The following is a 24,351-nucleotide window of genomic DNA, read 5'->3' as shown; positions in this document are numbered from 1 at the left end:
TTGGGCCAATCACCAGGAGATGGGGAGTTCTAGTCCCACCTTAGCCATGAAAGCCAGCTGGGTGACTTTGAGCCAATCACCAGGAGACGGTGAGTTCTAGTCCCACCTTAGCCATGAAAGCCAGCTGGGTGACTTTGAGCCAATCACCAGGAGATGGGGAGTTCTAGTCCCACCTTAGCCATGAAAGCCAGTTGGGTGACTTTGGGCGAATCACCAGGAGACGGTGAGTTCTAGTCCCACCTTAGCCATGAAAGCCAGCTGGGTGACTTTGAGCCAATCACCAGGAGATGGGGAGTTCTAGTCCCGCCTTAGCCATGAAAGCCAGCTGGGTGACTTTGAGCCAATCACCAGGAGATGGGGAGTTCTAGTCCTGCCTTAGCCATGAAAGCCAGCTGGGTGACTTTGAGCCAATCACCAGGAGATGGGGAGTTCTAGTCCCGCCTTAGCCATGAAAGCCAGTTGGGTGACTTTGGGCGAATCACCAGGAGACGGTGAGTTCTAGTCCCACCTTAGCCATGAAAGCCAGCTGGGTGACTTTGAGCCAATCACCAGGAGATGGGGAGTTCTAGTCCCGCCTTAGCCATGAAAGCCAGCTGGGTGACTTTGAGCCAATCACCAGGAGATGGGGAGTTCTAGTCCCGCCTTAGCCATGAAAGCCAGCTGGGTGACTTTGAGCCAATCACCAGGAGATGGGGAGTTCTAGTCCCGCCTTAGCCATGAAAGCCAGCTGGGTGACTTTGGGCCAATCACCAGGAGATGGGGAGTTCTAGTCCCGCCTTAGGCATGAAAGCCAGCTGGGTGACTTTGAGCCAATCACCAGGAGATGGGGAGTTCTAGTCCTGCCTTAAGCATGAAAGCCAGCTGGGTGACTTTGGACCAATCATCAGGAGACGGTGAGTTCTAGTCCCACCTTAGCCATGAAAGCCAGTTGGGTGACTTTGGGCGAATCACCAGGAGACGGTGAGTTCTAGTCCCACCTTAGCCATGAAAGCCAGTTGGGTGACTTTGGGCGAATCACCAGGAGATGGGGAGTTCTAGTCCCACCTTAGCCATGAAAGCCAGTTGGGTGACTTTGGGCGAATCACCAGGAGACGGTGAGTTCTAGTCCCACCTTAGCCATGAAAGCCAGCTGGGTGACTTTGAGCCAATCACCAGGAGATGGGGAGTTCTAGTCCCGCCTTAGGCATGAAAGGCAGCTGGGTGACTTTGGGCCAATCACCAGGAGATGGGGAGTTCTAGTCCCGCCTTAGGCATGAAAGCCAGCTGGGTGACTTTGAGCCAATCACCAGGAGACGGGGAGTTCTAGTCCTGCCTTAAGCATGAAAGCCAGCTGGGTGACTTTGGACCAATCATCAGGAGACGGTGAGTTCTAGTCCCACCTTAGCCATGAAAGCCAGTTGGGTGACTTTGGGCGAATCACCAGGAGACGGTGAGTTCTAGTCCCACCTTAGCCATGAAAGCCAGTTGGGTGACTTTGGGCGAATCACCAGGAGATGGGGAGTTCTAGTCCCACCTTAGCCATGAAAGCCAGTTGGGTGACTTTGGGCGAATCACCAGGAGACGGTGAGTTCTAGTCCCACCTTAGCCATGAAAGCCAGCTGGGTGACTTTGAGCCAATCACCAGGAGATGGGGAGTTCTAGTCCCGCCTTAGGCATGAAAGGCAGCTGGGTGACTTTGGGCCAATCACCAGGAGATGGGGAGTTCTAGTCCCGCCTTAGGCACGAGAACCAGCAGAGTGACTTCGCGGCCAGGCGCTCTGTCTCGGCCCAGCCCACCTCACAGGGTTGTTGTTAAGAAAAGGAAGTTGTGTTAGGTCTGTTCATCGCCTGGAGTTACTTATAAAAAAATAATCAAGGTGGGATTAAAAATCTGTTTAAAAAACGCAAAGCAAGAGGAAGTTGGGGAACGGGCAGAGAGGAGGAAGGGGTCGAGGGAACGGGAGTTTAAAGCACTAATCGAGCTTAATTCCCGGAGATTTCACAAAGACGGTCCAAAATAGTTGAGAGGTCAAAGCTGTGTCGTGCGGGCCAACTCAGAAGGCGCATTTTTTCACATGCGACGTTGAAATAGCTCCCGAGCATGCCAAGTTTCACCTTAAATCATTTTTAAATCTGGAAGATAACTTTACTGCTATTCCCACTTCGGCAATGCGAGAGGCCCAGACACAAATTCTGACAAGCCAGCAAGTGAAATCGTATCTTTTCTTTTCTTTTCTGGGTCTGAGATCTTCAAAACAGATGGTTCGAACCTAATCCTCAGACGTTTTACGGCGAGATGCATTTGAAAGGAAGAAAGGCTAGGTCGGGTTCAGTCATTTCGGTCTGCACGGAGGAATTGTTGAGAAATCCCTGTATTTTTATGAAACGTCTGGCAAGAAAACTACCCAGCTCAGAGATCACCAATCCCTCCTCCTCCTCCTCCCCTTTCTCCTCCACAAACCCCATTCCCTTTTAATATTGATGGCGTTCCCTAGTTGGGTCATGAAACGCCTGCAAAAAAATGACTGAGCTCCGAGAGCACCAAGGAGCCCCACAGCCCTTCCTTCCTTCCTTCCTTCCTCCCTCCCACCTTCCCTTTCTCCTTCCTTCCTTCCTTCTTTCCTCCCTCTCTCTCCTTCCTTCCCTCCCTTTTTCCTTCCTTCCTTCCTTCCTTCCTTCCTTCCTCCCCTCCCTCCCTCTCCTTCCTTCCTTCCCTCCCTTTTTCCTTCCTTTCTTCCTTCCTTCCTCCCCTCCCTTTCTCCTTCCTTCCCTCCCTTTCTCCTTCCTTCCTTCCTTCCTTCCTTCCTTCCTCCCCTCCCTCCCTCCCTCCTCTCCTCCCTTCTCCTCTCCTCTCCTCTCCTCTCCTCTCCACAAACTCCATTTCCTTCTAGCACTGATATTGTTCCCTAGTTGGGTCATGAAACGCCTGCAAGAAAACCACCAAGCTCCGAGAGCACCAAGGAGTCCCACAGCCCTTCCTTCCTTCCTTCCTTCCTCCCCTCCCTCCCTCTCTTTCTTCCTCCCCTCCCTCCCTCTCTCCTTCCTTCCTTCCATCCTCCCTCCCACCTTCCCTTTCTCCTTCCTTCCTCTTTCTCCTTCCTTCCTCCCTCCCTCCCTTTCTCCTTCCTTCCTTCCTTTCTCCCCTCCCTCTCCTTCCCTCCCTCCCTCCTTCTCCTTCCTTCCTTCCTTCCTTCCTCCTCTCCCTCCCTCTCCTTCCTTCCTTCCCTCCCTTTCTCCTTCCTTCCTTCCTTCCTCCTTCCTCCCTCCCTCCCTCCCTCCCTCCCTCCCTCTCTCTTCTTCCTTCCTTCCCTCCCTCCCTCCTCTCCTCTCCTCTCCACAAACTCCATTTCCTTCTAGCACTGATATTGTTCCCTAGTTGGGTCATGAAACGCCTGCAAGAAAACCACCGAGCTCCGAGAGCAATGGGGACCCTTCACAGTTCAACCCTGAGCTACCAATATCCTCTTTTAAACCGAGCTCTCTTAAGCTGGATTTCCAAAACACGGGGCTCCGTCTATCTTTTATTTTATTTAAGTAAGAGCTATCTATGCAAACCCAACCTTTTTTCCTCCCCGGTCCTTTGGCAGGCTCCATCCCATCCTTTGTGCCTTCCAACTTCTCTTCCACCCACCCACCCCCATCCCCCTCCTCCCCAACTGTGTCTGAATCCCTTCACCTAGCCTTCTGCCTCCCTCCCCACTCCGGCCTGAATTCCAGCCCTTCCCCATGTCTGGTTAGCCACCTGTTAAAAGCATGCCAGTTATTTTTAAAGGAGCTCCCTCCCATCTGTTTCCTTTCGTTGAGACCGCAAGGAAAATGGAGCAAGCACTGTTCCACTGACCTTCAAAACTTTCCCGGAGACTCTGCAGAATAGCTCCCTAGGTCGGGCACCAAGAAGGCTGGAGAGCACCCATGCCTTCGATCGATCGATCGGAGGAGAGCGGGAAGGGACCTCGGAGGTCTTCTAGTCCAACCCCCTGCTCAAGCAGGAGACCTCGATAGTCTATAACGGTTGTTAGGATATGGTGTAAGACCTAGCTGGCTTGATCCCACAGTTTTGGGTTCAATTTTAATTGATTTTAAATTGGGTTTGTTTTTAAATTGCGGCCAAAAATATTTAATTATTTTTAAACTGTTTTTTAAATTTTGTACGTTTTGTTTTTGATTTTGGCTGTTCACCGCCCTGAGTCCTATTGGAGAAGGGCGGTATACAAATTGAAACAAATCAATCAATAAAATAAAATAAAATAAATAAACAGGTTGTCCAGGCAATATATGTGTGCTATAACTTAACAACGGTGATGGTGAGCCTTTTCGGCACCGTGCCCAAACCAAAATGCATGCATCCATGCCGGATCACCAGCTGGCCGGTGCATGCATGCCTGGTTTTTTGGGCCATTTTTAGACCATTTGGGGGGTCATTTTCAGGCCCGGAAACGGCCGAAGAATGGCCTGGGTTTTTTGGCAGTTTTTTTGGGCCGTTTTCAGGCCGTTTTCCAGCACTCCAGTACCCGCGAAGACCAGCTGGCTGGAAACCAGAAGAGGAGCTGGCAATGGCGTGCGTGCCCACGGAGAGGGCTCTGGTGCCACCTCTGGCACACGGGCCATAGGTTCGCCATTTCGGACAAGTGGCTGTCCAATCTCTTCTTGAGAGCCTCCACTGTTGGAGCACCCACAACTTCTGGTGGCAGGCTGTTCCACTGGTTGATGGTCCTGTTAAAGTTAGGAAGTTTCTCCTTAATTCCAGATTACTTTTCTCCTCGATTTATTTTCCATCTATTCTTACATCTTGCCTTCAGGTGCTTGAGAGAATAAATTGAGCCCCCCTCCTCTTTGTGGCAGCCCCTCAAATGCAGGAAGACTGCTCTCATGTCCGTCCGTCCGTCCCCCGTCCCCCCCAGTCACGCCTTTCATGTCTAAGGCAGGACTAGAACGCCCAGTCTCCTGGTGATTGGCTTAAAGTCTCCCAGCTGCCTTTCATGCCTAAGACAGGACTAGAACTCCTAGTCTCCTGGTGATTGGCTCAAAGTCATCCAGCCACAGTTCATGCCTAAGACAGGACTAGAACTCCCAGTCTCCTGGTGATTGGCCCAAAGTCACCCAGCCGCCTTTCATGCCTAAGGCAGGACTAGAACTCCCAGTCTCCTGGTGATTGGCTCAAAGTCACCCAGTCACGCCTTTCATGTCTAAGGCAGGACTAGAACGCCCAGTCTCCTGGTGATTGGCTCAAAGTCACCCAGCCGCCTTTCATGCCTAAGGCAGGACTAGAACTCCCAGTCTCCTGGTGATTGGCCCAAAGTCACCCAGCCGCCTTTCATGCCTAAGGCAGGACTAGAACTCCCAGTCTCCTAGTGATTGGCTCAAAGTCACCCAGCCTCTTTCATGCCTAATTCAGGACTAGAACTCCCAGTCTCCTGGTGATTGGCCCAAAGTCACCCAGCTGCCTTTCATGCCTAAGGCAGGACTAGAACTCCCAGTCTCCTAGTGATTGGCTCAAAGTTACCCAGCAGGCTTTCAATGCCTAAGGCAGGACTAGAACTCCCAGTCTCCTGGTGACTGACCCTAAGTCCCCCAGCTAGCTTTTCATGGCCAAGACAGAACCAGAACTGGTTGTAAATTGAGGACCTGTATCCGAAGCAAGATAACTTTCATCCTTGTGATTTGCATCTAAAGTGAGAGACAAAAGATTTTCAGCGATTCGTTTATTTATTTATTTATTTGCTTGGAGGGGGTGTCTTCCCTTGCTCCAAAGTTCGTAGGAGTGAAGACAAAACGGCAGAAGAGGGGAAAAAGAGGCCTGCCCATCGCCTTAATGAATGCAATTAAAAGCGCACCCTTGAATCAAATTATGCCATCTCCACCTACCTCCCGGCTGTGTAACAAGAACAGTTTGGAACATGTTCTTGGATGCCCGAGAAAAGGCGCAGTCGTACTTTTCCTGCGGTCAGCGTATTCCATACTGTGGAGCAATGGTGAGAAACGTTTTTCTGTGCTGCGAGCTTGTGCCAGGGCAGACCCGTTTCATGACCCAACTAGGGAACATCATCAGTGTTAGAAGGGAGTGAGGAAGAGGAGGAGGAGGAGGAGGAGGAGGAGGAGGAGGAGGAGAAGAAGAGGAAGAGGAAGAAGAAGAAGGAGGAGGAAGAGGAAGAGGAAGAGGAAGGAGAATAATGTGGGGTCCTTAGTGATCTCTGAGCTTGGTTGTTTTCTTTCAGACGTTTCATGACCCAACTAGGGAACATCATCAGTGTTAGAAGGGAGTGAGGAAGAGGAGAAGGAGGAGGAGAAGGACGAGAAGGAGAAGAAGAAGGAGAAGAAGGAGAAGAAGGAGAGGAAGAAGAAGAAGAAGAAGAAGAAGAAGAAGAAGAAGAAGAAGAAGAAGAAGAAGAAGAAGAAGAAGAAGAAGAAGAAGAAGAAGAAGAAGAAGAAGAAGAAGAAGAAGAAGAAGAAGAAGAATTATTATTGTGGGATCCTTAGTGCTCTCTGAGTTTGGTTGTTTTCTTGCAGATGTTTCATGACCCAACTAGGTAACATTATCAGTGCAAGGAAGGAAGCAATTTGTGAGGAGGAGGAGGAGGAGGAGGAGGAGGAGGAGGAGGAGGAGGAGGAGGAGGAGGAGGAGGAGGAGGAGGAGGAGGAGAAGGAGAAGAAAAGAAAAAGAAGAAGGAGGAGGAGGAGGAGGAGAAAAGAAGAAGAAGACTACTGTGAGGTCCTTGGTGCTCTCTGAGCTTGGTTGTTTTCTTTCAGACGTTTCATGACCCAACTAGGGAACATCATCAGTGTTAGAAGGGAGTGAGGAAGAGGAGGAGGAGGAGGAGGAGGAGGAGAAGAAGAGGAAGAGGAAGAAGAAGAAGAAGAAGAAGAGGAAGAGGAAGAGGAAGAGGAAGAGGTAGGAGAAGGAGAAGGAGAAGGAGAAGGAGAAGGAGAAGGAGAAGGAGAAGGAGAAGGAGAAGGAGAAGGAGAAGGAGAAGAATGTGGGGTCCTTAGTGATCTCTGAGCTTGGTTGTTTTCTTTCAGACGTTTCATGACCCAACTAGGGAACATCATCAGTGTTAGAAGGGAGTGAGGAAGAGGAGGAGGAGGAGGAGGAGGAGGAGGAGGAGGAGGAGGAGGAGAAGAATGTGGGGTCCTTGGTGATCTCTGAGCTTGGTTGTTTTCTTGTAGATGTTTATACAAGCCACAAGCGACAAATCACAATCATAAAGTACAATCATCATAAATCATAGGATACCAAATAAGCAATCAACGTAAATCCTAATAGGATATTAAATAAAAGCAAGCAACACAAATCACAAGACATGAGCCACAAAGCGATAGTCCCAAGGAGCTAAAGGACAGAAGTAATAGGAAAGATGAGGATAGTAATAATAATAATAATAATAATAATAATAATAATAATAATAATAATAATAATAATAATAATACAGCCCTACTAAGTGGTCTGACATCCCAGGGCATAAGACGAGGGTTGGGAGATTTAGTTGTTTAGGAGAGGGATGGCAGGGGGACGCAACCCGTCCTTGTGTTGAGTTGTTTTGGCGTGCAATGCCCTATATAGCGTCGTCTTGAGGGGAAATGTTGAAACAATTTATGTCCGGGATGCGAGGGGTCTGCAGATATTAATTCCAGATCGGAAGGGCTCTGCAAACGTGGTGATTGGAGGATTTTCCTCAAAGCCCTTTGAAGTTTTGATATACCATCCATGGTCCTTAGATGTATCTACAAGGTGGAGGGGGGGGAAGCTTTCCTCAGGACCATCTCTGCAGGAGCCACTAGAATCAAAGCTGTTCATCCTGGGCAATTTGAAAGCCTATGGACTTCAACTCCCAGAATTCCCCCAGCCAGCCATATATGGCTGGCTGGGGGAATTCTGGGAGTTGAAGTCCATGGGTTTTCGAAACTAGCTTTCCAATTTGTTGAATTTCTGCTTAGCCCAACTTCGTGCCAGGTTGCTCCAACCAGGAAACCCACCAGCCTCCAATCCTAAGGATAGGATAGGATAGAGATAGAGATAGAATATTAGAATGGAGTGGAGTGGAGTGGAGTGGAGTGGAGTGGAGTGGAGTGGAGTGGAGTGGAGTGGAGTGGAGTAGAGTAGAGTAGAGTAGAGTAGAGTAGAGTAGAGTAGAGTAGAGTAGAGTAGAGTAGAGTAGAGTAGAGTAGAGTAGAGTAGAGTAGAGTAGAGTAGAGTAGGAGTAGAGTAGGAGTAGAGTAGGAATAGGAATAGGAATAGGAATAGGAATAGGAATAGGAATAGGAATAGGAATAAGGAATGGAATGGAATGGAATGGAATGGAATGGAATGGAATGGAATGGAATGGAAGAATGGAATAGAAGAATAGAAGAATGGAATGGAATGGAATGGAATGGAATGGAATGGAATGGAATAGAATAGAACAGAACAGAAAAGAATAGAGAATGGAATGGAATGGAATGGAATGGAATGGAATGGAATGGAATAGAATAGAATAGAATAGAATAGAATAGAATAGAATAGAATAGAGAATGGAATGGAATGGAATGGAATGGAATGGAATAGAATAGAATAGAATAGAATAGAATAGAATAGAATAGAATAGAATAGAATAGAATAGAATAGAATAGAATAGAGAATGGAATGGAATGGAATAGAATAGAATAGAATAGAATAGAATGGAATGGAATGGAATGGAATAGAATAGAATAGAATAGAATAGAATAGAATAGAATAGAGAATGGAATGGAATGGAATGGAATGGAATGGAATGGAATAGAATAGAATAGAATAGAATAGAATAGAATAGAATAGAATAGAATAGAATAGAATAGAGAATGGAATGGAATGGAATGGAATGGAATGGAATGGAATAGAATAGAATAGAATAGAATAGAATAGAATAGAATAGAATAGAATAGAACAGAAAAGAATAGAGAATGGAATGGAATGGAATGGAATGGAATGGAATGGAATGGAATGGAATAGAATAGAATAGAATAGAGAATGGAATGGAAATAATTCAGCCAATTGTTTAGCATATCTTCTTCCAGGGATGAAATCCAACAGGTTCTGACAGGTTTTGGAGAACCGGTAGCGGAAATTTTGAGTAGTTTGGAGAACCAGCAAATACCACCTCTGGCTGGCCCCCGAGTGGGGTGGGAATGGGGATTTTGCAATATCCTTCCCCCAGGAGTGGGGTGGGAATGGAGATGTTGCAGTATCCTTCCCCTGCCACGCCCACTAAGCCACACCACGCCCACCAAGCCACGCCCACAGAACCAGTAGTAAAAAAAAATTGGATTTCACCACTGAATGGAATAGTATAGAATAGAATAGAATAAGAAACAGAATAGAATAGAATAGAATAGAATAGAATAGAATAGAATAGAATAGAATAGAATAGAATAGAATAAGATAGAATAGAATAGAATAGAAAATAGAATAGAATAGAATAGAATATTGGCCAAATGTGATTGGACACACAAGGAATTTGTCTTCGGTGCATAAGCTCTCAGTGTACATAAAAGAAAAGACACGTTCATCAAGAATCATAAGGTACAACACTTAAATGATACTCAGAGGATACTAAATAAGCAATCAAAGTCATACTGGGAAACTAAATAAAGCAATATAAATCGTAACAATACGAGCAACAAGGTTATAATCATAAGGAGAAAAGGTGGTGGTTAATAGGAAGGATGAGAAGAAGAAAAAGAATAGTGATACAGTCTTAGTATCACTTAGTATCACTTAGTATCTGACAGTATTGTGGGAATTAGTTGTTTAGCGGAGTGACGGCATGCGGCCGAAAACTGTCCTTGTGTCTAGTTGTCTTGGTGTGCAATGCCCTACATAACGTCGTTCTGAGGGTAGGAGTTGAAACAATTTATGTCCAGGATGTGAGTGGTCTGTAGATATTTTGATGATGGTAGCTCGGAGGAATTCCCAGTGTGTGTGTGTGTGTGTGTGATTTCTCACCCAATTGGCGGGTGGAATAAACAACGAGCGTGAAATCTGACCACGTCCCTACCCCAATTTCCTCTCCCCCCCCCAACCTAACCCGCCCCTTTCCTTGAAAGTGTGCCTGTTGCTTTAAATGAGCCCAAGACTTCATTTTTCAGGTGGAGTCTGCTCTTGCTTGGGTTATAAATTTGCAGGGAGGGAAGCCAGCAGCTGCTTCGCTGGAATCCCGATACAGGCATCATGGTAAGCCCCACAGTCTGGGTTGTGGGGTGGTTTGTGGGGCAGGCTAAAATCAGGGGTAAGGGGCTGCCACTGCCCCGAAGGGAGAAGGAAGCATCCCCCTCGTAAACTTTTTATAAAGTTTATTTCTTTGGGGGGGAAGCAGGTACGGCCGAAGATTTTCCTTTGGACGATCTGCTCCTTATAAGGCGAAAAAGTAACCTCCAGGAAAAAAAAGGGGGGTGGTATTATGTTTGGGGAAGGGGTCTCTCCCTTTTTGGCAGCCGTCCCTTATCCTTTCCCAGTGCAGCTGAGTTTCTTGCAAAGTTTTAGGGGTCTGGCTTGGGACACTTTTTTTCCCCACCCAGTGGGTATCTTCAGAGGCTAAGGGGGAAAAAAATGTGACCGTACAGTAAATTCCACAATTATTATTATTATTTTTTTTGGTCTCTTTCTCAGTATTATTTTACCCTGTCGCTACGAACAGGGTGAACTAACATTACTGTACTTTAGCATACAGAGAGAGAGAGAGAGAAAAAATTTCCCCTTTCTCCGTCTCTGGATAAGAGGAAACTGCCATATTGCCTTTGTTTGCTCTAATCCCAAAGGTTTGATAAACTGAAGACCAAAACAAAAAAAAATGTCTTTGCTTTTTTTTGTATTTTTTTGCAAACTCTTTTTGATCGGAGGAAAGGGTCCCAAAGCTGGGAAACTTTTAAAAGCGAAATTAGAAACTGCTAGGGACGAAAGCTCCGGAGAGACTGTACTGATTGCATTGCCTATTAGTCAACTTTTTGGGGTGGGTGGGACTGCAAAAAAGTATTTTTCTCCCCCCCCCTTCGGATGTTGGCAGATCACCTTGCTTTGAATCCAAGAAACCGCTGTCAGTTTACTTTTTGAGCTGGCTCGAGAAAGTTGGCGCAGTTTAAGCTAGATTGGAGTGTGGACTCTTCCTAGCTTCCCAAGCCAAACTAAGTTTAATTGGATATGTCTAGTTTAATGATAAGAAGGGGTGACATCATAGCAGTCTTCCAGTATTTGAGGGGCTGCGCCAAAGAAGAGGGGGGTCAAATTATTCTCCAAACTACCAGAAGGCAGGACAAGAAATAATGGTTGGAAACTGATCAAAGAGAGAAGCAACCTGGAATTAAGGAGAAATTTCCTGACAGTGAGAACAATTAACCAGTGGAACTCCTTGCCACCAGAAGTTGGGGGTGCTCCATCACTGGAGGCTTTTAAGAAGAGGTTGGATAGCCATTCATTTGGGGGGGTTGGACTAGAAGACCTCCAAGGTCCCTTCCACTCTGGTCTTTTATTCTATTATTCTCTAGTTCAAACCTTGGGAAAAGAAATAGTAACTGATGAAGGAGAGAAACAATCTAGAATTAAGGAGAAATTTCCTGACAGTGAGGACAATTAACCAGTGGAACTCCTTGCCACCAGAAGTTGCGGGTGCTCCATCACTGGAGGCTTTTAAGAAGAGGTTGGATAGCCATTCATTTGGGGGGGTTGGACTAGAAGACCTCCAAGGTCCCTTCCACTCTGTTCTTTTATTCTATTATTCTCTAGTTCAAACCTTGGGGAAAGAAATAGTAACTGATCAAGGAGAGAAACAATCTAGAATTAAGGAGGAACTTCCTGACCGTGAGAACAATTCACCAGTGGAACTCCTTGCCACCAGAAGCTGTACCGTTAGCGGGAAGTTTTGAGGGGGCAGGGAGGGGGGCAGAAGTTTAAATGGAGAAAGGAGCCCCGTCCTCTTTTAGCAAATTTAAGATATCTGTCATATTGAGCCGAGATCTATTTTGCAGTTTTTGAGGTTTCGGAAGGCATGTGCGAATGAGGCAGCCGCCGGGAGCTGCCACTCCAGAGGGGCATCCGAGCTTTGCCCCATGGAAGACGAAATCATACAAATAGCAGCAGTTGTTTGGTGCAGGACAGCTGGTGCCTCTTGGCACACTTGTCGAGCGAGCGTGCGAGGGAGCACACATGGCCGCCGGGAGAATCCGGCAAAATTGGCCAAGAAGGTCTACCCTAGATGGCCAGGCCAGGAGACAAAGCAAAATATAAATAAAATAAAAATAGAGGCCTGCATGCCTCTTTGGGAACGGTGGTTTTCAGCTGCGGGCAGAGGACGGCGCTAAGCGTGAACTGAGGTTCTCTCTGTGGCCCTCTGGATGAATTCGGTCGTAGAGTGAAGCTTTCATATATATATATATATATATATATATATATTTTCATATATATATATATAAATTTCATATATATAAATTTCATATATATATATATATATATATATATATATATATATATATATATATATATATATATATATATATAAGCTTTCATATATATATATATATATATATATATATATATCATATATATATATATATATATTTGTTTATGTAAGTTTTCACGGGTATGTATGTGTGTATGTTTAATATTTCGGGTTTCTTCCCGTGTAATTGTGGATATATCCCTAAAAGGATATAATATAATATAATATATCTAAAAGGATGTAATATATCCCCCTTTTAGGGATATATCCACAATTACATGGGAAGAAACCCGAAATATTAAATACACACACACACACACACACATATATATATATATTTTCCCACATGGCTCAAGGTAGAGTCCTCGCCTTACGACCACAACTGAGCCCAACGTGTCTTGTTGCGAAGGGAGAGCCTTGTTAAGTGAGTTTGGCCACCGTTTCGCCACTTTTCTTGCCGCCGTTGTTAAGTGAAATCGATGCCGTTGTTAAGGGAACACGGCCGTTAAGGGAATCCGGCTTCCCCCGTTGACTTTGCTCGTCAGAAGGTCACCAAAAGAGGACCACATGACCCCAGGACCGCTACGACCGTCATAAATACGAGTCACACTTGGCAAGGGTCTGAGTTTCGATCACGTCACTGTGGGGGATGCTGCAGTGGCCATTAAGTGCGAAAAACGTTTCTCGGTCGCTTTTTTCCAAGGCGGTGGAAACTTTGAACAGTCACTAAATGAATTGTCGTAAGTCGACAGGGCTACATACAGTCCTTTTACAGCAGGACTGAGACCAGAAGAATTTCCTTGATAAGCGAAGTTGGTTGTTAAGTGAGACTGATTTTTATTTTTTATTTTTTGGTTACATTTTTGGCCACGATGGTTAAGCGACTCACTGCAGTGACATGAATCACTCTGGTTGTTAAGTGAATCACATGGTCATTAAGCGAAGATGGCTTCCCCCGTTGACTTTGGTTGTCGGAAGGCAGCTAGAAAGTTTGCAAAAACGGGGATCACATGACTACGAAGAGGTTGCAATGGTCATTAAGTGTGAACCGTTCAAAGTTACGGCGGCACTGAAAAAAGGAACTTATGACTGTTTTTCACACTTACGACCATTGCAGCATCCCCATAAATCATGTAATTGATGCATGATTCGATGGATGCTTGACAACCGTTTCATATTTATGACGGTCACAGTGTCCCGGGATCACGTGATCAAAAATCAAACGCTGAGCAACGGACTCGTATTTATGACGGTGGCAGCGTCCCATGATCCCCTTTTGCGACCGTCTGACGAGCAAAGTCAACGGGGTAGCCGGATCCAATTAACGACCGTGTCACTAACTTAACAAGTTCCGGGATCCCCTCAACCAGTGTGGCAAGAAAAGTCGTAAAATGGGGCAAAACTCACTTAGCAACAATTTGGGCTCAACTGTGGTCGTAAGTCGAGGACCACCTGTATAACTAGGTAAGAGATGCCTTTGAGTCACATGCAGTTGGAGTCTCTGTGATTGGTGCTTTTCTCAAACTTGGCAACATAAAGATGGATGGACTTCAATTCGATCCTAGCTGGGGAATTCTGGGAGTTGAAGTCCTCAAGTTAGCAAGTTTGGCTGGCTGGGGAATTCTGGGAGTTGAAGTCCTCATGTCTTAAAACTCAGCAAGTTTGGCTGGCTGGGGAATTCTGGGAGCTGAAGTCCTCAAGTTAGCAAGTTTGGCTGGCTGGGGAATTCTGGGAGTTGAAGTCCTCATGTCTTAAAACTCAGCAAGTTTGGCTGGCTGGGGAATTCTGGGAGTTGAAGTCCTCATGTCTTAAATTTACAAAGCTTGGCTGGCTGGGGAATTCTGGGAGTTGAAGTCCTCATGTCTTAAATTTACGAAGCTTGGCTGGCTGGAGAATTCTGGGAGTTGAAGTCCTCATGTCTTAAAACTTAGCAAGCTTGGTTGGCTGGGGAATTCTGGGAGCTGAAGTCCTCATGTCTTAAAGTTACGAATTTTGGCTGGCTGGGGAATTCTGGGAGTTGAAGTCCTCATGATCTAAAACCTATCAAGTTTGGCTGGCTGGGGAATTCTGGGAGTTGAAGTCCTCATGTCTTAAAGTTATGAAGTTTGGCTGGCTGAGGAATTCTGGGAATTGGAAGTCCACAAGTCTTAAAATGGCCACCTTTGGAGACCCCTGGCCTTAGAAATTATCTTGCGCTCTGAGCTGTTTTCTTGGTCTAACTTCCCTTAAGAGTGGTTTATTAAGCAGAAAAACGAGATATTTCTCTATATCCATCAGCCTGCGCTCATGGCAAATTGATACAGATAGTCCTCAATTTATGACACTGATGTACAGACAGATAGTTTCAACTTACAGCCATTCGTTTACTGACCGTTCGAAGTTACAGCGGGACTGCAAAAAAATGACTCATGACCATTTTTCACACTTATCAACCACTGCCGCATCCATATAGTCACGTAATTTACATTCAGGCCATTGACTCATATTTATGACGGTTGCAAGTTCCCGGGGTCACGTGAAATGTTGGGCTCCATCTTGGTCGCAAGTCGAGGACTATCCGTGCTCATGTGATTCACTGACGGATTGCAGCGAGAGCTTGTAAAATTGGCTGCGACCCACTTAATAACCAACTTGTTTAGTGACAGAAGTCGAGGATTTGAAATCCAAAGAACCTCTTCCCCATTATGCCCAGTTTTCTTCGACACACACACCAAAAAAAGTAATAATTATTGCTAGAAAACCTGGGATTTAAAAGTTGAGGAGTCAGCTTGGAACTCCGCGGGGTAAAACATTCTTTTCAAATCTATTCTGGCAAACTCTCAAACGGGACGAAATAATTCACAGATGTTCTGCTGCGCGCAAACCCACACCCATGTCTCCCCCCCCCACACACCCCTTTTCCAGGGTAAGGCAGTATTATGCAAATTGCAGAAAAAAAACAAATTACGAAGCGAAAAACGTTGACGGTAAGAGAAGCTGAAAGGAAAAGGATCAGCAGCCAAGTGTCGTTTGCGTCTGAGGCTGTGGAGTTTTCTAGATTTGCAAAACCATCTTTTTTAAAAAAAAAAAAAATAAATCTACCCCGTTTTATATTTTTAATATTTCTTATTTTAACTACTCGTTTTGAAGATTCCGATCGATTTGAAAGTGGGTTTAAAAATGATAGCTTATGGGGGGAAGGGGGAGGGTGGGGGGGAGAAAATTGTTTGTATTTCTTATAAAACTTTTTAATAAAAAAAAAATAAAAAATGATAACTTACGTAACGAGAATGACGTAGCGCAGTGATGGCTAACCTTTTTGCCATCGCGTGCCAAAAGTGGGGGGAGTGCGGGGGAGGTGTCGTGTGCGTGCGTGCCCACACTCATAATTCTATGTGCCCTGCCCCCCGTGCGTGTGACCCCCCCATGCTCCCCCCACTTTTGGCACATGATGGCACGGTGGGCACGGTAGGCCCGTTTTTCGCCCTCCTCAGGCTCCAGAGGCTTTCTATGAGCCTGGGGAGGGTTAAAACAGCCTTCCCTACCCCCCAGGGGCCATCCAGAGGCCAGAAACAACCCGTTTCCCGACTTCCAGTGGGCCCGGAAGGCCCGTTTTTCACTCTCCTCAGGCTCCAGAGGCTTTCTAGGAGCCTGGGGAGGGTTAAAAAGCCTTCCCTACCCCCCAGGGGCCATCCAGAGGCCAGAAACAGCCTGTTTCCCGACTTCCAGTGGGCCCGGAAGGCCCGTTTTTCGCTCTCCTCAGGCTCCAGAGGCTTTCTAGGAGCCTGGGGAGGGCGAAAACTGCTTCCCCACTCCCCCACAGGCCCTCTGGAGGCCAGAAACAGCCCGTTTCCCGACTTCCAATGGGCCCGGAAGGCCCGTTTTTCGCCCTCCTCAGGCTCTAGAGGCTTTCTAGGAGCCTGGGGAGGGTTAAAACAGCCTTCCTTACCCCCCAGGGGCCCTCCAGAGGCCAGAAACAGCCTGTTTCCCAACTTCCGGTGGGCCCAGAAGACCTGAAAATCAGCTGGCCAGCGTGTGCATGCCCGCTGGAGCTGAGCTTGCGTGCTCACCGATATGGCTCCGCGTGTCATCTGTGGCACATGTGACATAGGTTTGCCATCACGCACGTAGGGGAAAAGATTTTATGGTGCACGTATAAAAAAAACCGGGTGATGCCTTTGTAAGTAAAAGGGATCTACAGATAGTCCTTGATTTACAACGGTTCGTTTAGTGACCATTTCAAAGTTACAACGGCACTGCAAAAAAAGGGACTTGGGACCGTTTTTCGCTGTTACGACCTTTCCAGGCATCGTCATCAAAATCCGGACAACTGGTTCATACTTATGACCGTTGCTGTGTCCTAAGGTCACGTGATTTCCCCCACCCCCCTTTTGCAACCGTCTGACAAGCCAAATCAACGGGGAAGCCAGATTTGCCTAACAACCGGCTTACTAACTTATCAGCTGCAGTGATTCGCTTAACGGCCGTGGCAAGGAAGTTCATAAAATGGGGCAAAATTCACTGAACAAACGTCTCACTTAACGACAGAAACGTTGGGGCTCCGTTGTGGTCGTAAGTCGAGGACTACCTGGACAAATAACAAACCGGGATAATTTTCTTCCATTGGATGCAGATCGTCCTCGAATTACGACCTCAAATGAGCCCAACATTTCTGTTGCTAAACGAAACCGTTCTTCAATCAGTTTTGCCCCATTTTATGACCTTTCTTGCCACCGTTGCTAAGTGAATCACGGCACTTATTAAGTTAGTAGCCTGATTGTTAAGTAAATCTGGCTTCTCCCTTGACTTTGTTTGTCAGAAGGTCGTAAAGGGGGAAAATCACGTGACCACGGGAATGCTGCAATGGTCATCGGTGTGAAAAATGGTCATAAGTCACTTTGTTCAGTGCCGTCGTAACTCTGAATGGTCAGTAAGTAAACTGTTGTAAGTCGAGGATGGCCTGTATTATTTCACTTAACTACCACAGCTTTGTTTAACGTCCGCCACATTCGCTTTATCTGTGTGACCTTTGCTTAACAACGGCCCTCCAAAAATGTAAAATCACGTCAGTTTTCTGGGTGCTTCGACTTACAACGGTCATGCCCTACGACAGAAATTCCAGTACGGTCGCGAGTCAAGGACTACCTATACTACTAAACTAGGTCTCCCCAATCTACATGAGGTAAAAAAATCAAAATCATCATCTTCTTCTTTTAATGACCCCATAATCCCTTGCATCAGGGTGGAGTCTGGGCAACGGAACGGAGCTGAGTGTTTTACTGGCCGGATGCCTTTCCTGTCACCAGTGCGGAGTTTTGTTCGGCAGATCTATTCTCATTGTGCCTAGAGAGAGAAATATCTGCCCTCTACCTAGGATCGAACTCGCAGCCTCCGGATTATGAGGCCAGAGCTCCACCTCTAGGCCACCGCACCACTCCAAGGTTATAAAAAAAACTCCCTGAAATGCAGAGGATTAAAATTTAGCCAGATGTTACATGTTGGTCCTCTCTGTTCTTTTCCAGAGGGAATGTCTCTCGATCCACATCGGTCAGGCGGGAGTCCAAATGGGGAATGCCTGCTGGGAACTTTACTGCCTGGAACATGGGATTCAGGCGGATGGCACCATCCTGGCCAACCAAGCCCCTCCGAAGGCCGCGCCCGAAACCGAGCAAGTGGATTCCTCCTTCGAGACCTTCTTCTGCGAGACGGCCTCCGGGAAGCACGTGCCTCGGGCGGTGTTCGTGGATCTGGAGCCCACCGTCATTGGTAAGTAGACTTGATCAAAATCTCTTAGGAGGAGGAGGAGGAGGAGGAGGAAGAAGGGGAAGGAGAAGAAGAGGAAGAGGAAAGGAGGAGGAGGAGAAGGAGAAGAGGAGGAGAAGGAGGAGAAGAAGGAGAAGGAGAAGAAGAGGAAGAGGAAAGAAGGAGGAGGAGGAGGAGAAGGAGAAGAGGAGGAGGAGAAGAAGAAGAAGAGGAGGAGGCGGAGGAGGAGGGGAAGAGGAATGGGAGGAGGAATAAGAATCAGGAGAAGGAGAATCAGGAGGAGGAGAAGAAGGAGAAGAAGAAAAAGGAGAGGGAGAAGAAGAAAAAGAAGAAGAGGAGGAGGAGGAGGAGGAGAAGAAGAAGAAGGAGGAGGAATAAGAATCAGGAGAAGGAGAAGGAAGAGGAGGAGGAGGAGAAGAAGAAGAAGAAGAGAAGGAGGAGGAGGGGGGAAGAGGAATGGGAGGAGGAATAAAAATCAGGAGAAGGAGAATCAGGAGGAGGAGAAGAAGGAGAAGAAGAAAAGAAGGAGAAGAAGAAGAAGAAAAAGAAGAAGAAAAGGAAGAGGAGGAGGAGGAGGAGAAGGAGGAGGAGAAGAAGGAGAAGGAGAAGGAAGAATAAGAATCAGGAGTTGGAGGAGGAGAAGAAGAAGAAGAAGAGGAAGGAGGAATAAGAATCAGGAGAAGGAGAAGGAAGAGGAGGAGGAGGAGGAGGAGAAGAAGAAGCAAAAGAGAAGGAGGAGGAGGAGGGGAAGAGGAATGGGAGGAGGAATACGAATCAGGAGAAGGAGAATCAGGAGGAGAAGAAGGAGAAGAAGAAGAAGAAGAAGAAGGAGAAGAAGAAAAAGAAGAAGAAGAGGAGAAGAAGAAGAAGAAGAAGAAGAAGAAGAAGAAGAAGAAGAAGAAGAAGAAGAAGAAGAAGAAGAAGAAGAAGAAGAAGAAGAAGAAGGGCATCTATTGAGGTTCTTCAACGAGGGTTAGAACATAGGATCTTGCAAGTGGAAGCATCCTTGGAGATCTTGCAGAACTTCAGAAGTTCTGGGTGCTCCATCCCTGGAGGTTTTAAAGAAGAGGTTGGGCAACCATTTGTCTGAAATGTTCAAGGGTCTCCAGCTTGAAGCAGGGGGTTGGGCTAGAAGAGCAACCAAGATGGTCAGGGGGCTGGAGGCTAAAACATACGAAGGACAGTTGCTGGAATTGAGGAGGTCTAGTTTAATGAAAAGAAGGACTAGGAGTGACACGAGAGCAGTCTTCCAATATTGGAGGGGCTGCCCCAAAGAAGAGAAAGGGGTCCACCTATTCTCCAAAGAACCAGAAGGCAGGACAAGAAGCAACAGGTGGAAACTCATCAAGGAGAGAAGCAACCTAGAACTAAGGAGAAACCTCCTGACGGCGAGAACAGTTAGTGGAACAGCTTGCCACTAGAAGTTGTAAATGCTCCGACAACACTGGAGGCTTTTAAGAAGAGATTGTCCAACCATTTGTCCGGAATGGTATACAGTCTCCTAGAGCAGGGGGGTGGGGTTCGACTAGATGATCTCCCAAGGTCCCTTCCGAGTCTTTTATTCTGTGAGTCCGACCCCCTGCTCAGGAACCATTCTAGACAAATGGTTATCCAACATCTTCTTAAAAACTTCCAGCGTTGGGAGCGTTCACAGCTTCTGGTGGCAAGCTGTTCCACTGGTTAATTGTTCTCACTGTCAGGAAATGCCTCCTTTAACTATTCCAGGTTGCTTCTCTCCTTGATTAGTTTCCATCCGTTGCTTCTTGTTCTGCCTTCGGGTGCTTTGGAGACCACCCCCCCTTCTTTGGGGCATCCCCCCAAGTACCAGAAGACAGTTATCATGTCGTCTGTTACCCCCCACCCATCCTTCTCTTCAACAGGCTAGAGCAGAAGTCTTCAAACTTGGCCGCTTTAAGACTTGTGGACTTCAACTCCCAGAACTCTCCAGGTGGCTGGAGAATTCTGGGAGTTGAAGTCCACAAGTCTTAAAGCGGCCAAGTTTGAAGACCTCTGATTTAAGATATGGAGACTTCAACTCCCACAATCCACCCATCTTGAAGCATAGCTGGCTGGGGAATTCTGGGAGTTGAAGTCCACAAGTCTTAAAGCTGCCAAGTTTGAAGAACTCTGATTTAAGATATGGAGACTTCAACTCCCACAATCCACCCATCTTGAAGCATAGCTGGCTGGGGAATTCTGGGAGTTGAAGTCCACAAGTCTTAAAGCGGCCAAGTTTGAAGAACTCTGCTGTAAGATATGGAGACTTCAACTCCCAGAATCCACCCATCTTAAAGCATAGCTGGCTGGGGAATTCTGGGAGTTGAAGTCCACCAGTCTTAAAGCTGCCAAGTTTGAAGGCCTCTGATTTAAGACCTCTGGGCTAGAGATACCTGTCTTAGGTAGCCAGGTTTGCATGCTGTCAATCATTTCTCTGCATCCTTTGGGACTGTGTCCTTCCTAACCCCGGGCCCCCTCCTTTCAACTCCCGCTGGCTTCTGTTCAAACGATTGTGCCGTTTTCGTGACAAAAGATGGAAGTGGTTTTTTAAAACCATTACCGCCTTCTTGTTTGGACTTCCCAGCTTAAGCCAACAATCGTGAGGTTTCCTGTTGGCGCCTATCACGCTCTGAACAGGGTCCGGTCTGTTTCGCTCTAGAGATGAGGGGAAGGTTAGCCAGCCCCAGCTCTCTGCAGCCACCAAACAGTTGCAGGAAATGCAGAAGGGGGTTATTATATCTGCACTTGGCCGTGCCCTGAAGCGTCTTTTTGAAATCACAAGCTTAATTTAAAAAAAAAATAAGAAGAAGAAGAAAAATACACTATTGCTGGTGGGAAATCCCTGAACTGCAGCTTTCCTTAATGTTTCTTGCCTGGTGCCATGAAAAGCTGCGTAAATCTATTTATGTCTTGAGAAAGCTTTTCATGAAGGGTTTCCTTTCTTTTCGTGAAATGTGTATTTATTTCTCGAATAAAATGTACGCATTAAATGCAATATAATTTAGAATAGAATAGAATAGAATAGAATAGAATAGAATAGAATATTTAAAATATTTAAATATTTAAACGCAGAGCTAGAAATCAGTTAAAACGGCAAGAGGAACCCCATCTCGCGCCCCAAAATAATAATATTGCATTAAATGCAATATAACTTAGAATAGAATAGAATAGAATAGAATAGAATAGAATAGAATATTTAAAATATTTAAATATTTAAACGCAGAGCTAGAAATCAATTAAAACGGCAAGAGGAGCCCCATCTCGCGCCCCAAAATAATAATATTGCATTAAATGCAATATAATATAGAATAGAATAGAATAGAATAGAATAGAATAGAATATTTAAAATATTTAAATATTTAAACGCAGAGCTAGAAATCAATTAAAACGGCAAGAGGAGCCCCATCTCGCGCCCCAAAATAATAAGACCTCCCCGAAAATAAGGCCAAGCGCTTATTCCGGGGTTCAAAAAAATATAAGACAGGGTCTTATTTTCGGGGAAACACGAGTCCTTCACATTCCTTCTTTTTTTAACCTTTCCCTGTGGCTAGTCGACAGGCAATTTCCAAAACGGGACTTTTGGTGGATGGGGCCCATCAGCTCATTCTTCTCTCTCTCTCTCTCTCTGGGCAGATGAGATCCGCACAGGAACCTACCACTCCCTGTTCCACCCAGAGCAGCTGATCAGCGGTAAAGAAGACGCTGCGAACAATTACGCCCGAGGGCACTACACCATCGGCAAAGAAATCATCGACACCGTCCTGGGCAGGATTCGCAAAATGGCAAGTGACCGGGTCGTTTCCCCCCCCCGCTCCCCTTTAACGATTGCAATTTGAAGCTTTTTTTTTAGGGCGAAAGGGTGAAATTCCCAAAAGATTAAGTTGGGTAAGTCTTCGCTGGCATGGCCGAACGTGGCTTTTCGCGCCAGTGTCTCCTGCGGGAATAAACTTCTGTTTCCCAACCTTGGCAACTTTGAGGCTTGTGGACTTCGACTCCCAGAATTCCACCCCCCCAGCCAGTTAAAAGAGCAGGGATTCCCAACCCTGGCAACTTTGAGACCCATGCTCCACAGCAGGGGTCCCCAAACTTGGCAGCTTTAAGACTTGTGGACTTCAACTCCCAGAATTCTCCAGCCAGCTGGAAGCCTTATGGGAGGGGCCAATCATCTCCTGGCCTTACTCCTGAGTCGTCCTCTTTGCTTTAGCTGCTCTTGCCTTCTGGCAGCTCTTCTCATACGTGCACTAGGAACAGGCTCCTCCTGTTCCTCTGCCTCTCTACTATCAGCCTCTGGAGGCTCCGGAGTCCGTGCATCACTCCCCGATGGCCCTGCCCCCATCTCTGCCTCCGATGCAGAGCCCTCATCCTTCCCCAGCCTCCAGGATTGGCCCATGTTCTTCCTCAGCCTCATTGCTGTCCGACTCCACAGGCTGTGGGCGGACCACAACACTGGGGTAGATTGTCTTGAGATGGCACCAATAACCCCATTTTCTCTCGTCAACGCAGGCTGACCAGTGCAGCGGCCTTCAAGGTTTCCTGGTCTTCCACAGCTTCGGTGGCGGCACCGGATCCGGCTTTACGTCTCTCCTGATGGAACGGCTCTCGGTCGAATACAGCAAGAAGTCCAAGCTGGAATTCTCGGTGTATCCCGCCCCGCAGGTCTCCACCGCCGTGGTGGAGCCTTACAACTCCATCCTGACGACTCACACCACCCTGGAGCACTCGGACTGTTCCTTCATGGTGGACAACGAAGCCATCTACGACATTTGCAACCGAAACCTGGACATCGAACGTCCAACCTACACGAACCTCAACCGTCTGATCGGGCAGATTGTCTCCTCCGTCACGGCTTCCTTGAGATTTAACGGGGCCCTGAATGTCGACCTGATCGAATTCCAGACCAACCTGGTGCCGTACCCCCGCATCCACTTCCCTTTGACCACCTACGCCCCCATCATTTCGGCCGAAAAAGCCTACCACGAGCAGCTCTCGGTGCCGGAGATCACCAACGCCTGCTTTGAATTTTCCAACCAGATGGTGAAGTGCGACCCGCGTCGGGGCAAATACATGGCGTGTTGCCTCTTGTACCGGGGAGACGTCGTGCCGAAGGACGTCAACGCGGCCATCGCGGCGATCAAAACCCGGCGGTCCATCCAGTTTGTCGACTGGTGCCCGACCGGCTTCAAAGTGGGCATCAATTATCAGCCGCCCACCGTGGTGCCCGGCGGAGACCTGGCTAAGGTTCAGCGGGCCGTTTGCATGCTCAGCAACACCACGGCGATCGCCGAGGCCTGGGCCCGTCTGGACCACAAATTCGACCTGATGTACGCCAAGCGGGCTTTCGTCCATTGGTACGTGGGCGAGGGCATGGAGGAAGGAGAGTTCGCGGAAGCCCGGGAGGACCTGGCGGCTCTGGAGAAGGATTACGAAGAAGTCGGCCGAGATTATGCCGACGGAGAGGAAGAGGAGGCCGAGGAAGATTTTTAGACCCAAAAAATTTGGGCGTAACCAAGAAACCTACAGGTCGATCTGACCACCCTGCCGAAAAAGATATTTCTATTCCTCAAGGACTATAGAACACGTTGTACTTGGCTAGAAATCACCCCCTCTGTAGCCCCCCCCCACTTTTAAAAAAATTATTCCTAGTTAGAATGTTTAAAAAATAAAATAAAAATTTAACGCTCGAGTGAGGATTGGGGAATTTTCGATGTTTGACAAAAGGCATTATGTATGGCTGTTGTAAATCATTTTCTGTACCGCTTGAACAATCGTGGAGGGGGAAATCCCTCGATATTATTATGAGATGCAATAATCCGCTTCTTTGTACGTCATTAAAAAGTTGAAATAGCAATAGCACTTTGACTGATGTAACCGCTTCACCGTGTTTTGCAGCCCTTCTCTAAGCGCTTTACAAAGTCAGCCTATTGTCCTCCACAATCTGGGTCCTCGTTTGAGCGACTTTGGAACGATGGAAGGCGGAGTCACCCTTGAGCCGGTCAGGATCGAACTGCTGGCAGTCGGCAGAGTTTGCCTGCAATACTGCATTCTAACAACTGGGTCTCCACGACACTTGTGGTAGGAGGAGGGCTTTTTTCCGATGTAGCAATGGGGTCTCCCAGATTCTGACAAGGGTGTTCCTTTGCCCCACAGAAAAGTGAAATAGTTCTACTGCAGACACTCTACTTATCCTATTTTC

At 47.0% G+C, this 24,351-nt stretch overlaps 1 protein-coding gene across 1 annotated transcript; it reads left to right on the top strand.

Annotated features, from left to right (window-relative positions):
- Positions 1-9,922: 9,922 nt before the first annotated feature.
- Positions 9,923-24,006, top strand: LOC117658745 (tubulin alpha-1 chain). The gene is made up of 4 exons (XM_060689389.2): positions 9,923-10,162; positions 17,921-18,164; positions 21,792-21,940; positions 22,662-24,006. The coding sequence occupies exons 1-4, from the start codon at positions 10,160-10,162 to the stop codon at positions 23,640-23,642; spliced, it is 1,377 nt and encodes a 458-aa protein (XP_060545372.2). The 5' UTR covers positions 9,923-10,159; the 3' UTR covers positions 23,643-24,006.
- Positions 24,007-24,351: the final 345 nt, after the last annotated feature.

This window comes from Pantherophis guttatus, chromosome 7, assembly GCF_059756535.1.
Source record: "Pantherophis guttatus breed Tessera chromosome 7, ASM5975653v1, whole genome shotgun sequence".
Classification (NCBI taxonomy): domain Eukaryota; kingdom Metazoa; phylum Chordata; class Lepidosauria; order Squamata; family Colubridae; genus Pantherophis; species Pantherophis guttatus.
Note: the sequence above shows the minus strand (reverse complement) of the source record. Positions and strands in the feature narration are given on the sequence as shown.

Bases quoted from the DNA above. Each gene is read 5' to 3' on its own strand.
- LOC117658745 (XM_060689389.2), top strand. The intron at 18,165-21,791 runs GTAAGTAGACTT...CTCTCTGGGCAG, and splicing joins TCTGGAGCCCACCGTCATTG to ATGAGATCCGCACAGGAACC. The intron at 21,941-22,661 runs GCAAGTGACCGG...TCGTCAACGCAG, and splicing joins TGGGCAGGATTCGCAAAATG to GCTGACCAGTGCAGCGGCCT.